The sequence below is a fragment of the Pleurodeles waltl genome, chromosome 3_1 (assembly GCF_031143425.1).
Source record: "Pleurodeles waltl isolate 20211129_DDA chromosome 3_1, aPleWal1.hap1.20221129, whole genome shotgun sequence".
Taxonomy (NCBI): domain Eukaryota; kingdom Metazoa; phylum Chordata; class Amphibia; order Caudata; family Salamandridae; genus Pleurodeles; species Pleurodeles waltl.
Genome location: NC_090440.1, coordinates 368714383 through 368732102, shown reverse-complemented (window position 1 = coordinate 368732102; position 17720 = coordinate 368714383). Strand labels below are relative to the sequence as shown.

Sequence of the window (17720 nt, the reverse complement as noted above, 5' to 3'; positions counted from 1 at the left end):
ATGACGATCTGGTCGAAGTCATTCTATTAGAAGAGGAGTAAAGGCAATCCAATCTCTAGTTCTATCTGAAGTACTTTATTCATAAGGTACAGACAGCAGTCTAAACTCCAACTACAAGTATTTAATAATGCCAGTGTGACAGAGACTTGAGTTTACAGCACTGGCAGAATATTTATGAAACTGTGCACTAATTCATTAATCTATGTTGACAAAGAAGGCTGGAAAATAGCATCTCAATATCATAACTTTAGCCTAAGGACAACGGAATGTACAAGAGGCTCTCAGAGTTTATTATATCGAAGAGGCTAGAGGAGAGCATCAATTTCACCTGACTTAATGCCCACCCACTCTCACGTCACTTCCCATTCACTGCTTTCCCCATGTTGCTACTCTTTGAAAGATGTATATACCCTTCTTTACACACATCACTACGCTTTGAAAGATGTATATATCCTCCTTTCCCCTCGTCGCTACGCTTTGAAAGATATATATACCCTCCTTTCCCCACGTTGCCATCTCTGGAAGATGTATATACCCTCCTTTCCCCATGTCGCTGCGCTGTGAAAGATGCATATACCCTCCTTTACACACATCACTACGCTTTGAAAGCTGTATAGACCTCCCTTTCCCCATGTCGCACACTTTGAAAGATGTATTTAAGCTCTTTTCCCCTGGTCGCTAAATTTTGAAAGATGTATATACCCTGTTTTCCCCATATCGCTACCTCTGAAAGATGTATATACCCTCCTTTCCCTACGTTGCTGTGCTTTGAAAGATATATATACCCTCCTTTCCCCACGTCGATATGCTTTGAAAGATTTATATACTCTCCTTTCCCCATGTCGTTACGCTTTGAAAGATGTATATACCCTCCTTTCCCCACGTCGCTACCTCTGAAAGATGTATATACCTTCCTTTCCCCACATTGATACCTCTGAAAGATGGATATTCCCCCTTTCTCCACGTTGCTGCACTTTGAAAGATGTATATACCCTCCTTTCCCCACATCGCTATGCTTTGAAAGATGTATATACCCTCCTTTCCCCACATCGCTACTTTTGAAAGATGTACATACCCCCCTTTCTCTACGTCGCTATGCTTTGAAAGATGTACATACCCCCCTTTCTCTACGTCGCTACGCTTTGAAAGATGTACATACCCCCCTTTCTCCACCTTGCTGCGCTTTAAAAGATGTATATACCCTCATTTCCCAATGTCACTAGGCTTTGAAAGATGTATATACCCTCCTTTCCCCACATCGCTACTTTTGAAAGATGTATGTACCCTCCTTTCACCACATCGCTACACATTGAAAGATGTATATACCCTCCTTTCCCACATCGCTACGCTTTGGAAGATGTATATACCCTCCTTTCCCCACGTCGCTACCTCTGAAAGATGTATATACCCCACTTTGCCCACATCGCTGCTCTTTGAAAGATGCATATACCCTCCTTTCCCCACGTTGCTATGCTTTGAAAGATGTATATACCCTCCTTTCCCCACGTCCCTACGCTTTGAAAATAGTATATACCGTCCTTTCCCCATGTCGCTACCTCTGCAATATGTATATACCCCACGTTGCCCACATTGCTGTGCTTTGAAAGATGCATATACCCTCCTTTTCCCACGTCGCTATGCTTTGAAAAATTGAAATACCCTCCTTTCCCCACGTCGCTACCTAGGAAACATGTATATACTTCCCTTTCCCCACATCGCTACCTCTGAAATATGTATATCCCATCACCTGAAGCACAATTTTAACCTTGAAAACAAAGAGAATTCTTTGGGCACGTGGAAAAAACGCTCTCCTTGTAGGGAACCCTTTTGTTTCTGCTATTGGCGGAGTGGACATTGCAGAACGAAACTGTAAAGGTGATAAATGGGCCAATTAACAAAAAAAGGATAAGCAGCATGATTCATTTATGAAAAGTGCTAATATTAAATGTGCTAATCGAGGTAACTAAATGTTTTAAGTCACTTTTAAGCTCAACTATTTTTATATATGTAAAAGGGATGTATGTGATTGAAAACGACAAAAATGACATAAATGACATAAATGAAAACAAAGAAAATGAAAACAAGAGTGCATAGCTTCTTAAAGCAATCTCTTTAATCCTTAATTTGTACTGCATCATTGTTTGACAGGTATACATGAGTTCATTATTTTTTTAAAAGCTGGAAAATAATAACAGTGTTCAAAACTAAGGCCCATATTTATACTTTTTTTGTGCCGCATTTGCGCCATTTTTTGATGCAAAAATATAATTGTATTTTGTAAGTTTGCGCCACTTTTGTGTCTTTTGTAAGTTTGCGCCGCTTTTGCATCAAAAAATGGCGCAAATGAGGCACAAAAAAGTATAAATATGGGCCTAGGTCTTAGATACAGAAAATTGAAAACAACTCATTTTTAATCACAAATTATAATTTACTGCTGTGACCCTCCACATTATCTTTTCAGTCCAAAGCATTTCGGTGAAAAGTTCAAGAAGGACCATCACAATAATATCACAGGCGACGGTATTAAAAAAAATTAACAAGTTGAGTGTCATGAGACTGGCAGATGTGCGAAAAGAGGTGGGCAGTGGCGGCTGGTAATTTTAGGAGGGAGAGGGGCAGGTGGAAAGCACACTCACACTTATTCATTCACAAATGCATGCACATCCATTCACAACACTCATCAACATTCAAACATACACACAAGCACCAAACATTCGTTTAAAAAACACACACACACTAACCTTCAGCCCAGAGGTCCCAGGAGGGTTGGGACTGCTGCCTTCCCTTGAGGGAAGGCGTCAGTCCCAACTTTGTCGCAGAGTGGGATGGAGTCAGTGAGACTTCTGACCCCTCCCCACTCTTTGACGAGGTGTCAGTGATTGACACTCGCCCTGGGCTCTTCAGGGCTTAAACCTGAAGCGCCCAGGTTGAAGTCAATCGGTGACGATTCCCCTTGTCACCGAGGGGAAGGGCCTCGAGGCACCTTTGCTGAGCTGAGGAGCTCACGCTCATAGGAGCTGTGATCTCTTCAGCCCAGCAAAGTTCAGCTCAGGCAGCCAGGAGGTTGCGCAAATCACGCATGTCTCGCTCCCGGCTGCCAGATCTGAACATGAAGAGTGTCTGTCAGGCTGACCTCTGCTCAGCCTGACAGACACTCTTCATGAGGGGAAAAAGGTGATGGGTGTGGCCCCTCTGCCCTAAAGGACAGCCACGGCTGGAGATGGGTTGGATAATTGGGCGTGGGCTGTTGGTCTCTTCAGGGGCTAGTGAGGTTAGTTCACCCACAAGCATGGGGGTGGTGGTTGTTCTGTGCTGCAAATATATTTTCATGTATCAAGAGTTAGGAAGAATGCATGTACCTTGCCAAATGCAGTATTAAGTATGGTCCTAGATAGGGATTGCTGCATCTAGGTGTGTATTGGCTGGAAGAGGAGTGGCAGACAGAACGCCTGCAGTTTACATTAACTTAGTGTTGTGTCTGACTGAGCAGATCTCAATAGAGTCCATCCAGGACCAATAGAGAAGTGCTCCATGTCATGCATGGGACACAGGTAGCCATTGAAGATGCTCTGTATAACCTGCAATCTGTATACAGGTTACTGTAGAAGTGCAGTCATAAGAAAATGATCAGGAATAAAAGAGGTTAGGGAGGCAGTGAGGAAGGCAGAGGCGGGAAGAGGAATGGAGTGGAAAAGGGAACCGAGAGGGAGAGGAAGAAGGAAAAATGGGAATGGCAGAGAGAGAGAAAAGAAGGGAGGGAGGAAGTAAGAAACTCTTGGTGTCTGTGTCCCTCAGTGGTCTTTCATAATGGATTTTGGTGTTTTCAAAGATGAAACAGACTTTTCACCTGATTGCTTTCAATTTAAGAAATGTAGGGCTGTATTAAACATTTAGCAGGTTCGCACTATGTGGAATTTAGTCTGCTTCACTATTTTTCACTTAGTCTAGGACTATGGGGCTGATGTACAAAACAATAACATTTTTATCATAGAAAACCGCGATTCTGAATGTTTCTGACCACAATCATTTTATAACAATTTTTTTAATATGTATAAACACCATTTTAGGAATCAATAAATGATTATGGACCCCTAAAATGAGCTTCTGACTCTATAAGGAATAACTATTTGGAATGGGTGAATTGTAGGCATCCCGTCCAAATAGCAATTTGTTTTTTAGGAAATGTACCTGGGTGTAAAACATTAAAAAATTACCATGCTCTGGAGTTGGGGTTGTTAGCCATATGAATTAAAAAAAATGCTGTTGATAATTGGCAGATGGCCAACTCTCAAACTAACGTTTAAAAAAAATTAAACTTGTTTTTTTAAATTCAGCCCTGTTTCCCAAAAAAAACAAGCATTTACAATGCAATGGGTCTCGCATTTGCTCGAGTTAGAGCTATTAGCATTGCAAATTTCTAAACGGGCTTTTCTTTCCACATACACCTACAATGAAAAGTAAAACAGTTTCACATATGCAAGCTGACAGTCGCCATGAGCTTGAAGGAGACACAGAAAAGGATACAGAAGTTCGCTTGCAGTGAAACGTATCGGCAAAAGTGAAATTATCCATGTAACCGGCAAAAGTAGAATTATCCATGTAACTACCAAAAGTAGAGTTATCCATGTAATAGGGTCGATGTAATGCGAAGTGCTCAACTACTGCCCAGAGAGATCACGCTGTGCAGGAAATAAAAAGAAATAGTGCAGAAGCCGTTCGGAAAACACAGAACCTCGTATGTTTTCGGTAGTTTACTGGTGCTGTAGAGGAGGACTAAACACCGGAAAAGGAATGATATATGCATGCCTTTCACTAAGTAAATCAAGAGAATTTTAAAAGGCAAGCCCACGAACCAACCACACTGATGGGCATGACATGGGCATGGTTAAAAGCCCACAGAGAGATTATAACAGGGGCCAGAGCACTCAACCCTAAAAATGGGCTGCATTTTATATTAAAGGATTTCCTTTTTTAAAGTAATTCACTCTTTTGGCCGGAGCAATCCACCATCTTTATGAAGGCATCCTCTTTGAGTAAGTCACAGTTTGCAAGCTACCTCATTATTAAGCACAAGGCAGGTCAGATTGCAAGCCACACCAAATGAGAATTTTGCAAACCAACGTATTAGTGCATATATTAGTTCATAAAACTTCACGTTGGTAGCAAACATTCTGGTGGCAATTTGCACAAGTATTTTCCAACCACTGTTTTTTACAACAGGCCCCATGAAATTGGTTCATAGACATGTCAATGAGCACATATGCCCCCCTTAGCCCACTTTCCATTGAAGAGTGCACCCAACACACAGTCTTCATATCCAAGTTGAATTTCCTGCTAAAATGGAGCACAAAAAGAAGTTCCATGGTGGATGGCAATCCGAGAGAAGGGTGCCTGATCATACAAATTCATATTTTCTATGCTGTGTGACACAAATACCTACTAATTTATTTTTCATTTGATAACATGCACGATAGTTTCTGTTTGTGACACTTATTTTGTTTTTTTATTATATGTGGGGCCTTCTCAGAAATAAAGAACAGATGTATTTGTCTACTTTGATGCACACGTATTTGTAATTTTTCGACACTGTGTACACTTTAGCCACAATTACAGACTATTAGCCATATTACACAAGATGATCTTCATATCGTACTGCCACCAGCGACTACCCCTCAATCAGACCATGGCCTGCAAGGGACAGCAAGGGAGTTGCAAACCACACTGAATGCTGCACTCTGGAAAGCTAGGGACGCTATAAAATTTAATTAGTTTTTTGAAGGCATTTTTTTCTAAAATGATCACCTTCTCAGGGAGTTTGGAAAATATATTGCCTATAGTGTGAGATGGATTTCCTACAGCATCATCCCTAGGTACTGCTTTCTGATTGGTCATCTCTCGGATGCCATTTAAAGGTACACTGTTGCAACTCAGGGAACGGGACTTCTTTTCTCTCTCTTTGACAGACAGATGCCTGTATATAAAAGAAGAAGGCTTATGTTTGGTTGCAGCAGAATCCTCTTCTGGAAAGCAGTCATCTGGTGAGTCCTGCTCTTCCTCAAAAGTTTGGCTGACCCAAAACTTTGGACTGATTATTTCATTTCTAGGCTGCACAGTGATCTTAGGGAAAGGAGTTTTACTCCCACCTGTCCACAGGGAAGGCTTGCTCGAAATAGTATTCTCTTGTGGCGTGTTTTTCTCAGAAGTGTTCATTTTATTCATGGTATGGGTCGGTGTCCAAGTGTAATGCCTTTTGGTCACTCGGGTAGCTGTTTCTCGGATGATGCTCCAGTCTCGCTGTATGTCTTCTCTGGTTGTGAACTGAGATGTCACAGTGAAGCGGATGATAAATTTACCATTGATGGTGGCTGGAATTAGGAACATGCGGCCATCTTTTGTCAGTTCTTTCAGGACTTGTTCTGTTAGGCAGTCGGGCCCCTGTTTATACAAATGAGCACAAAGTTAAATGACAGGAAGATTTTCATTACATAATAGCTCATTAAGTGACAAATATGTGGCACTCGAGGGTCAACTTCCTAAGCAGAAATGGAATGGTTATGATCACCGGGTGGTTGATATGCAAAATAAGCAGCAAAACACATTGGGTTATAATCAAAATACACAAGAAACACCTACCTAACCTTGAACCTTCTTATATTACTATAAACGTATCACTCAACAGTGGTGCAAATGAAAATTATTCACTACAGAGACTAACTCCGTCACCTATGGATCACCACTCTTACCAAAGACAGATGACAACTAGAGGTGATGTATGGAGCATCCATCTAACAAAGCCTTTCCTACCACCCAGCCCCACATCAGTCGAAATAAAGGAAGTTTGCATTATAATACCGAAAGTATTGTGTTCTGCAATTAAAAATTAGCTTTCAAATTTACAGTCAAAATCTAAGTCTAATGTGTACTAAGTTCAAAACAAACATGGGTAGACCGACTGAAAGTAAATGCAGTTTTTTAAAGAAAGTAGATATTGAAGAACTACAGGACAATGTTCTCCCTAACCTCTCCTCTGCCCGAGATGTTGTTCCTGGAACAGCGCTGCAAATGAGTTACTCCCTCACCTTTACACGAATGAATATTAGACACAATTAGTGTTTCGCCTTATAAGCAACAAACACACAGAAAACGCAGCTTGAATCCTAATGTGATTGCTTCATAAGGTATATCTGTAATTGGCCACTCTGTCATTAAGGGACAACCCATGCCATGGTATCTAACAACAATCCATGTAGTTGCTGCACTTTTGAACGAGTAATGCTTCTTAGCACAAGCAATAATCCATTGCAAGATACTTTGTCCAATTTTGAAATGCTTTCTTGGCTTTGCACCTAGACATCCCAAAGTTAAGATTATCCTCGTTCCTACGGAGTAGAACCTTGTTAAATGTCAGGCGCCTAAGTTTGTGGGAAGGTTCTCTGTTTGGGCTTCTAAACTGTGGAGAACTTTACATGAGCTCAAGCATGAGTGTGAAGCTACTATCAGAATACGTTTTTGACAAATGTTAGAAGAATGGTTAAGTAGATTTTGGGGCATATTTATACTCTGTTTGCGCCGAATGTGCATCAAAAATTTTGACGCACAATCGGCGCAAACCCTGCCCCATATTTATACTTTGACGTCCGACCCCGCGGGCGTCAAAATTCAACCATGTGCGTCATTTTTTGGAAGGGGGAATCAGCCTTGCGTTAATTATATGCAAGGTAGGCGTTCCCTTCCAAAAAATGACTTTAAGGCCTGTGCCCCATATTTATACTCTGACGTCATTTTGACGCACAGGAGGGGGTGGGCCTTAAAAAACGACGCACAGCCTGATGGGCGCCGTTATTTAACGCCTGGGTCAGGGCAGGTGTTAAGGGACCTGTGGGCTCGGAAGGAGCCCAGAGGTGCCCTCCCCTGCCCCCAGGGACACCCCCTGCCACCCTTGCCCACCCCAGGAGGACACCCAAGGATGGAGGGACCCATCCCAGGGAAGTAAAGGTAAGTTCGGGTAAGTATTTTTTTCAGATTTGTTTTGTGGCATAGGGGGTCCTGATTTGGGCCCCCCTACATGCCACTATACCCAATGACCATGCCCAGGGGACATAAGTCCCCTGGGCATGGCCATTGGGCTAGGGGGCATGACTCCTGTCTTTGCTAAGATAGGAGTCATGTCAATGGCGGTTGGGCGTAAAAAAAAATGGCGCAAATCCAGTTTGAGGCCTGAATTTTGCCGCAGACCTGACTTGCCCCATTTTTTGACGCACAACCCCCATTTTCCCATACGCGGGCGCTGCCTGGTGTGAGTCATTTTTTTTGACGCACACCAGTCCGCAGTGCCGGCTAACGTCATTCCATAAATAAGGCGCCCATATGGTGCGTTGGAATGGCGTTAGCCGGCGGTAACATTTTTGAAGCACAACTGCGTTGGCGCAGTTGTGCATCAAAAAGTATAAATATGGGCCTTTGTGTTTCTGTCCTAACATAACTTGCTGGTAACTTAGTTGTAAGGTGCATTAAACATTAACTTTAGCAGGGCGTGGCCAAGGCGGGGACCATCTGGGACATGACTATGCTAGGTTACATGAGCCGGGTCCACTGCTGTGCCCGAATCATGCAAGAAGAAGCAGTCCAATTTATACCAGGACACACAAACAACAATCAAATGGTGTTTTCCCAGAGCGACTTGGAGGATCAGTTTTGTGCTCTCCATGTCTTAATCTCACTACATCACTCAAAATGGCAGGCGGACTGAGGAGCAGAGTTCTGGAGCAGCCGGCGGCGGCCAACTGGCTATAACCCAATGCAAGCTGGAGGGGACCCAATGACAAATGCATTGATAGGCAGCCGCACCAGTGAGGTAGACCCAATGGGTTGGCGATACCGGATTGTGACACCTTTGCACTCAGGCTCTCCCCCACAAGATGGAGGATGCATGGACAGACATCCCCTGCATCAAGACCAAGTCAGCATTTGGCTCCTCTGAGCCTCCCTCATTGGTGAAGAAGAAATAGGTAAAGTCTCAGGGGCCTATAAGCTAGTGGTGAGCTTACAAGTAGACTTGGAGTCCAAGCAAGCAAACTGCCATCTCACACAGGTTGGGGACTTTGTCCTACCTTAACCGGGCACATTTGTGAGGGCTGCCACGCTGAGACCGCTACGTTGGAGGAGTAAGGGTCCGACGTACACCACAAGGAGTACCACAAGAGACAGCTTCTTGTCTGGAAATCTTGCCGGGATACCCCAGCCTCACAGGGCTCACACTGCCATGGTGCCAAAGTCAAACAATAGCATGAGGAGATCAATCGCCTGTCCACAAACCTAACACGAAAGGCAAGACTTAAACACACTAATCCAGAGTCTTTAGCTGAACGGCTGGTGGTAGAATTAAGCACCTCTGGCAGAGTGGTGGCTGGATCTCGCTATCGGGCTCAGTGGTCACACACCCAAGGACCTCACCAAAGTGACCAGCATAATATACAGTGGGGATGAGTAGTTTAACTCTGTGATTCAGCTCTACGCTCACAGGTCAAACCAAGACAGCAAGGGAAATGGCTAGTAACAGGGCAAAAACTCCTAAAGCAACATCCATTAAAGACATGCTCCAAATTCTCAAAACCAATTCGGGCCCACCATCTGACATCTCACGTGATACTGTAGAGAGTCACTCAGATGAACAAATGAGAATCTAAAGCAAGGAGGACATCAGAATCCTCCTCCAGGAATTTTGTAAGGACCTGACCTTCCTAGAACAGGACCTCACAAGGAAAATTACAAAACTTGATAATTCTCTCCAGAGAGTGGAATTTCAGTTGAATTGGACAGAGAGTAACTTTTTTCAAACAGGTGCAAGAACAAAATGAACAAGCTCCAGATCAGAGTCACAGAACCACATCAACACATAAGGGCAGCTAAAATTGACAACCTCGAAAATTGGGCCTGGTGCACCAATATTCGTCTAAGAGACAACAACAAGGACATGCCAAACCATAAGCTAAAGGCCCATGTCAAAGACCTATTAAAACACTTGCATCAACACCTGCCTGAAAAGCCAGTTCTTATAGACTGCATACATAGGGTATTGTTGGCCTTCCAACAAAGCAAGAACCTGGTTTTCACAGTGCTGACATGGGTCCACTACTTCCAAGAAATACAAAAAAAAGATCCTCTTGGAGGCCCAGATACAAAGTTGATATTATGTCACTTTTACCAAGATGTATCAGCACATACCCTAGCCTGCAGACAAGAATTTAGAGATCACATCATTCCTCCAGAAAGTCACATATAGGAGGAGGTTCCCCTTTTGCCTCCACATCTTGCTCAAAGACAAGCGCTATGTCATCAGACATGTTCATGAAGCTTGTGAGCTGCTGGGAATTATCGAACCACTGGACCAGCCTCATCTTAGACAAGCAACAAAGGAAATGAGTAGAGACACTACAAACTGCAGGCCAATGAAAAAAAGAACTTCACCGTCAATGTTGCCCTCTAGAAAAAGAGACGCAATCCTCCAATGAACGTTGAGTGCATCTTTTCCCAGACATGGCACACTACAGGAAATGTCAACTGTATGCCTTCATCTTAGCTAAAGGCAAATTGCCTAAAGCTTGGGTCTCTAATTAGGCTTAAAGACAGCCATGTATCAACCCCACATCCATACTGCCAGACCCTTGCCAATCTTCCCTACCAAAGAGACCCTACATGTCTCTGGTATTATCACGGATGCAGACAGGACAACCACGTTGAAGGGCTATGCAGATGTCACAAATTTTTGTTTTTTTGTTTTTCAGTTTTCCTGTTTTATTGCACAGCTATGAAAACCCTATACACATTTACCAGGCAACTCAGATTATAAAATGAGGGCTGGTCTGGGTTTGACATTTTAGAAGCACCTTCGGAAAACATTGGCTATAACCCTGGGTGACACAATCTCAACCCATGGCCCGCTAGCTTCCTCAAGGGTGGCAGCACTGTTACATCATGATATGCCCTGTATCCATTGTCTAGTTAAACATTCAGGGCCTTAAATCCCCCATTAAACAGAGGACAATTTGTCACGGTGTCCATCGCAAGGAGGTGGATGTTTCCCTCCTCCAGGATACTCATTTACTGAAGGATCATACTAAGAGCTTGAGATCCACTCACACTACACAATTGCGAGGAGTAGCTATACTGCTCTGCAAGGGTCTTTCACTGGTGACTGAATACATTGATCGAGGGGTAAGAGGGCTGGCAGTGAGGGAATACTGGGCTCACTTAAGCTCACATTGGTGGTGGTGTATAGTCCTAATGAGGGCAAAGAGTAATCCTTGGATTTGTTTTCCTAGAGTTTCCCATTTTACCACAGATAACTTAATTCTATAGGGCAACTTCAATTCTGTCATCTTCCCAAAACTAGATAGAGCCCAGACAGGTCCTACACCCTCATTGCCAGCTCCCCCTCACTTATTCAAATTCTGAGGAACCTAACCTAGCTGAAATCTGGAGACACCACATCCGAAAGACAAAGAATTCACTTTTAACTCACATGTCCACAGAATGCACTCATGGATAGATCTCTTTTTCGTTTCACCAAAATCCAGTGGAGAGTTCAAGTCTCTCATATAGAGCTTTGAGCCCTATTTGATCGTGCTCTAATCTGGCTTCATGTCTCTTTCACCCGACCTGTCAAATCTGTTTCTCAACCCAGCACTGCATGAAATATTAGAGGAAAGAATTAAGATAAATGTTAATAGGAGGTCATGGAGGCAACCCTATCGGATGCTGAAAAGGCGGCCATCTGATTTAAATTGATCTTCAACTCTTTGATGTTCAAACATGAAGTAAAGCAGCAAAAAACGGACCTGGACACTCAGCTTAGATAAGCTGAACAATTGTTAAAGCAAGGAAAGTCACTGAGAGCAAGACAGGATTTACAACGGCTCTAGGGGGAACTCCAATGGATCAGTGTGAGGGAGGCAGTCTGTAAGTTGTTCTACATCTGCAAACAATATTACAAAAAAGGAGGCAATAAAGCTGATAGGCCAGTAGGCTGCTGGCCTACAAACGAAAACTGTTTAAATCTAGGAAAAACATCAGGGGACTATCTATGATAGTGCCATTAAATACGCCTCCACTAGGAACATCCTAAATATGTCACTATGGGGGGCTTTGTAGGTGCCAGCAACTAGATAAACAGAAACAGGACGACTACTTCATTGATTTCCCTCCCTTTGATTTGTGCAAGGATTTTAGGTCCTTAGAGGAAGAGATTTCATAGAAGGAAATACAGGAGGGCATAAAGGCGATGCCGGGCTTTACGGATCCAGGGACTGATAGCCTCACAGCCTCCTTTTACAAGGCATATGCCTGTGTTCTAATTGAATCTCAATGGAAAGTGTTTAATTTCGTTCTAAAACTTGGTCAGTCACTGACACTGTGCTGCCATATAATCTCGCACTTTTGTTAAAACCAGAAAAGGACCCCAACATTTGTGAATACTACAGGCCAATTGCACTTCTTAAAAGTGATGTTAGAATGTTTGCCTCCATTTTGGTCTCCTGGTTCCGTCCCTTTTAGCCTACTATAATCTCCATGGAGCAGTACAGCTTCCGAAGAGGTCGACAAGCAGGTGAAAACACAAGATTAGCCTGCAAGTTACTTGAGATAGCTGAACAAAATCAGTCAACCGGAGTTTCATGGCCAATTGTCTGGATAGGACTGCGATGGGGGGAAAATGAAGTTGTTCATCCAGGCACTCTATGCTAAACTCTCCACTAAAATTAAGATAAATGGGGAATTCTCCATCTGTATTTCTAGTAATACACATCAGGTGCCCCTATCTCCCTTGATGTTTGCGCTATTAATGGACTTGTTGGTCCAAAGTATAACACATAATCTGAACATCAAGGGAATTCAGGTGGGAAAAATTAACCCCAAACTGGCCCTAGTCGCAGTCAACATTTTCTGTTTCATCACAGACCCTGACTCCTCTCTGAACACCCTCCAATTAGAACTGTTCATATTCTCCGAGGTCGCATGATTCCACATTAATTACAAAAAATCCTAATGGATGGGAGTGGAGGACCCTCAACAGAAGCCTAAACATGGGGTTGCAGCAGCAGAGTTTACCTGGCTTGGAAACCTGCTAACATTTTGGGCATATATATTTCCCACCTAGATGCAGACGTCTTTTTTATAGTTGCAATATCCCACCATTGCTTTAAAGACCTACATGGATGAGGTAATCTGGAGATTTCTTGGATGGGACGGACTGCGAAACAGAAAATTAATTTTCTCCCTCCCCTACCATATGTGGCACAGAAACGGCCTACACGATTTTCAGCTCCCATCCTAACCTAAATCCAGTCCACAATCCATTTGGGAAGGGAATAGGCCTAGAGTCCCTAGAGCAAAACGTATGTGAGCAAGGATTGACAGAGGTATTGGCCTCCCTGACAAGCATCAGTATACAGGCAGCACAAATCCCCCCGCCTTCTCCCTCGAGTTGGACTGGAACCATGCTCTAGACCATAAACTCCCCCAACCCCCTATTCTCACTTCTACTCTGCTCCCGCAGATTGCACACTTAGAGGAAGTTTCACTTTTACTTTCAACATTTGTCCTACTAGAATACTGGCTACAAGTATCTCACTACAAGGGGTCTACATCTTACCGTTCGTCTCTGACACCCATTACCCATAACCCCTTTTTTTCTGCAAGGTATATCAGATCCTAAGTTTCACTCCTTGGACACCACCCAGGTTGAGGAAGTTCTTTGAAGAAAGTGATCTGCTACCCACTGGGGAAATACACCAGCACTTTCATCTTTCCATCAGCGAAAGCCTTAGATTAGCATAACTGAGACACTGGGTATCCATCAGAGACATAAAGGGGAACCTCACTAGATCATCCACCCCAGTGGAGGTCCTATTTATGAATAGGCTCTGGCGTAAAGGCATTTCCTGCTGTACAAGGCCTTTCTACAACTTAATTCCCAATATCAACACACAGACGTACAGCTATGGGAGCAGGTCTTGGGGATCCCACAGCGCTTGTGGACAGCAACATAGCACTAAGCAATCGTAACATCAATTTGAGTACAGCCCTGGAAAACACTTACAAGATCATGAATCACTGGCACCTCCATCTAAAAGCAATGTTTCAGGGACTGGATGTATGCTGGAGTTGTTCTGGATCAAAGTTTTGTCTCACTTCAAGTAATTACAGGGGCAAGGCTGCCCCGAGAGCCTCTTATACTTCTAATAGGTGAACTTGGGGAAAACGGTTTGTTTCCCACACCACACTGCTGGGCAAACTTATTTCCCATTTGTTGCTGGCTGCATGACTCTCAAAATCCATATGTGGAAGTAGCTTATGGTGCTACCTCTTACCCAGTGGAGGGGTAAGATGTGGATCATCTTTGCAATGGAAATATATTCGGCCATAGTTCATGATAGAACATGGCGTCCTTTTATTACACACTTGAAACGATCACAGATCCTAGGGGGTGAAACTGCAGCCCTGTCTGAGATCTTCGGGAAGTCTAGTGTCACTCCAAAGTACGGGCAATGAACACTCCTCATGAGGACGAACCGCCAATCTTCACTGCCGCCACTGGAAACATTCCATTCTATACTGACGTGTGGCATCCCAGGAACTCATGGTGGCTTATCCTGGTACATTGTGTAGATATACAACCATTTTCTATGCATTCCAATATCTGTGCTTATACTACAAAATGAATATAAATTTATTAAAAAATGAATTTTATAGCTTAGTATAACTTTAATGATGATGCCATCTGGTGTGAATAACTACTAATTAATATGTTTGCTGTTTGAGCTATTAAATACCATGAATAATAATTAAAAAATAAACAATCGAGGCTCCAAAATGGAATTCTAAATCCTCAGTGGTATGAGATCATGTGATCGGAAGACAACTACAGTTCTAGACCTCACACCTGTGGCACAGCTACATTTCTCGGGCAGAATAACTTTGTTATATGCACAGGTCATGAACAGAGAAGATGTGGACTATGGAGTGTTCTCTGCTGCCATGCTAATGGATCCGCCAAACTATATACAATTGGATAGTGCACCTAACCAAACCATCTAAAGATATTTCTTTCTGTACAAAAACAATCCTGCTCTAAACGCAGGTACCTCTCCACTATAGTGCTAGAATGTCTGCTTTGGCCCCAGGTGGCACGCAGTGTACCAGTACAAAGAGAGGGTAGAAATGCTCTATATCTTTGTAAATAGCATTCTTCCTTCCCTTTCACGCAACGCAGCAAGTTCCCTTGCTGCGCCTCATTGTGCCAAATAATAGTAAATGTGCCACAGCATATATATGCCAGGCTAAGACAGCATTCAGAGTCAGTTATCTCTTAGTATTATGCTAATATTTTGGCCGCGTGAAGACAAATGAGCTACAGTGGCATTTCTACTTCAAATATAACTCGGGCTGCCATTCTGTCGCCTGACAAGGTATTCATATAAAGTTTGGATATATATAGATGAGTCTGGAGCAAGAACTATCCACCCCAGGCTGCGTTGCAAGGGCATTGGGTTGGACGAAATAAACAATTTTCATGGAACTGGCCTAGGGAGATGTGCGCATAACTTTTATGATTATGACTTTTGTGGCTTTTAACTTTAGGTTGTTTGAAAGACTCACAGCAACCTTACAAGAAAAGGTATTTCGCTCACTACACATTTGCTTCTCAAACTTGATGAAAATCGTCATTTGAACAGGGGTGTGAGAGTCATCAGTGTGGTTGGCAAGATGTTTTATTTTAATTAAACCTTCAGAGGACTTGATTAGGATTAGGTAAATCTGAACCTTTGGCACATCTGTCACGCACTCATATGCACAATGTCTCTGGCTGTCCCTGGGCATTGTCATAGGAAAAGGAACGAACAAAAACAAAAGAAAACGTGAGAAGAAACAGAGAAAAGAAGACTTGGCAAAATAAAATAAAGTTAGCTTTAAAAAATAAAACTTTGGTAAAAACGTGCCCAACAGGCACAAAATTGCAGTCACAAGCCCTCTGTTTGCAGGGCATACAAAGTTAGAAATAACAAATAGTACCTGGCTGGGACTAGCACTAATTAAGTTGCATCAATTAGTGTTTGATCCCTGTTCTACACAGAGAAACGGAAGTGATGCCAGGCATGCCTTGACGAATTAAGAGGCTGTAAAGAAGAGTGCCACGAAAACCAACAAATGGTGAGCAAAGGCGGGCTCCAAGCCCTTTACTGCACACAGCAGCCTCTCGCAAGCGAGACGCATTCGCTAGCACATGCACTCACAGGCTCGACCCTAAAAACAGCAGACAGAAGGGAGAAAAAGAGAAAGAGAGGAAGAAGGTGCATCAGATCCACAGGAGACACACTGAGGGGCCACTCACTAATATGTCACGTAATGCAGGGCAGTAAGCAAAGTCGCTGCACTGCATTGCATGAAAGGAAGAGAAACAAAATGCTTTTACAAACATATGGAACATTTCTGCTCTCTCCTTGTACTGGAACACTGTGTACTGCCTAGAGCCCATGCAGGCATCCTTGCACCATCGTGCACAGGTGACTGTGTTACAAGCAGGGTTGTTTTTGTGCAGGAAGGGACACCTTCCAGTGCAAAACCAATCCTAGGAGACACTGTCCTCCTTCTATGTGTGCCGCGGAATGCAGCACATGTGGAAAGAGGAAATAAGGAGGAGAAATAAGAATATTTCTCCTTGTTATGACTCACTGAGGAAGGTGTACCATTTTTACGCATTCCAAGGTTTGCTAGGTTTAGTAAATCTGGGAATGCACCAAATGCCATGGGTGGATGCAAGGGAATTCCCATGCTCCACCCATGGAACGCCTGCCAAGCTAAAAGTATCAAAATGCAGCGCAAGCAGCTGCTCTGTGTTATGTTTCTTTACAAAGCCACAAGGTGATGCAAATCATCCCTTGCATGGCTTTAAAAATATTACTGAAGCCTTTGCGTTGTCCTTGCGTCGCCTTGTGAGACACAAGAAAAATGCAACACCTTGATAAAGCTGGGCCTGAGAGTCAAAGATGTGTGAGTGTGTGTGTTTATGTCGTGTGTGTGAAAGAGAGAGAGGGTAAGAGAGAATAAACAGGTGAGTTACAGAGATGAGGGGAAAGACATTAGAGACATAGAGCTAGGTGTAATAGATGCAGAGGCAGAGAAGGCATGATGAGGACAGAGACAGGTGAAAAAGATCCAGCAGAGAGACAGATCCCTTGTGACTCCTGACACTCCTTTGGTGACCCCTGGCCACAGAGGTGGCAAAATCAGCACACATACCACAGACGTGCCTTCTCCTTGGTTATTGCCCATTTGGTATAATGCTAATAATGAATACTTGCCTATTATTTACTATAATAAAATGGAGAACCTGCAGCAGGAGTACGGCATTGCTGAGAGATGAGGTAAGAATATTAAGATTCTTTTTAATGTATGTTGTGTCAATGTGTGCAGGTGATAGTGTGTTTGCATAAGAGAGTGTAAGAGAGTGTGTGTATGTGTGAGGATGTGTATGTGTGTGTCTGCATGTGCAAGAAGATATGTGAAAGATAGTGAATAAGAATATGTGGCATGAGTGTCTGTAAGTGAGTATGATTAATTAAGTGAGTGAGAGAAAGAATTACTGCAAGTTAGTGTGACTGAGATAGAATGAATAAATATGAATGAGTTGTATTAAAGAGTGTGAGGTAGTGTAAGTGTGAAAG

General features: G+C 43.1%; 1 protein-coding gene across 2 annotated transcripts in view; it reads right to left on the bottom strand.

Moving 5' to 3' along the window:
- Positions 1–3188: 3188 nt before the first annotated feature.
- Positions 3189–17720, bottom strand: part of HDC (histidine decarboxylase) — a 107027-nt gene continuing 92495 nt past the window's right edge. For both annotated transcript variants that reach the window (XM_069222549.1, XM_069222550.1), the window contains one exon: positions 3189–6435. In XM_069222549.1, coding sequence (XP_069078650.1) covers positions 5677–6435 — 759 coding nt within the window. In that variant the 3' untranslated portion in view covers positions 3189–5676. The remainder of the gene's footprint in view (positions 6436–17720) is intronic.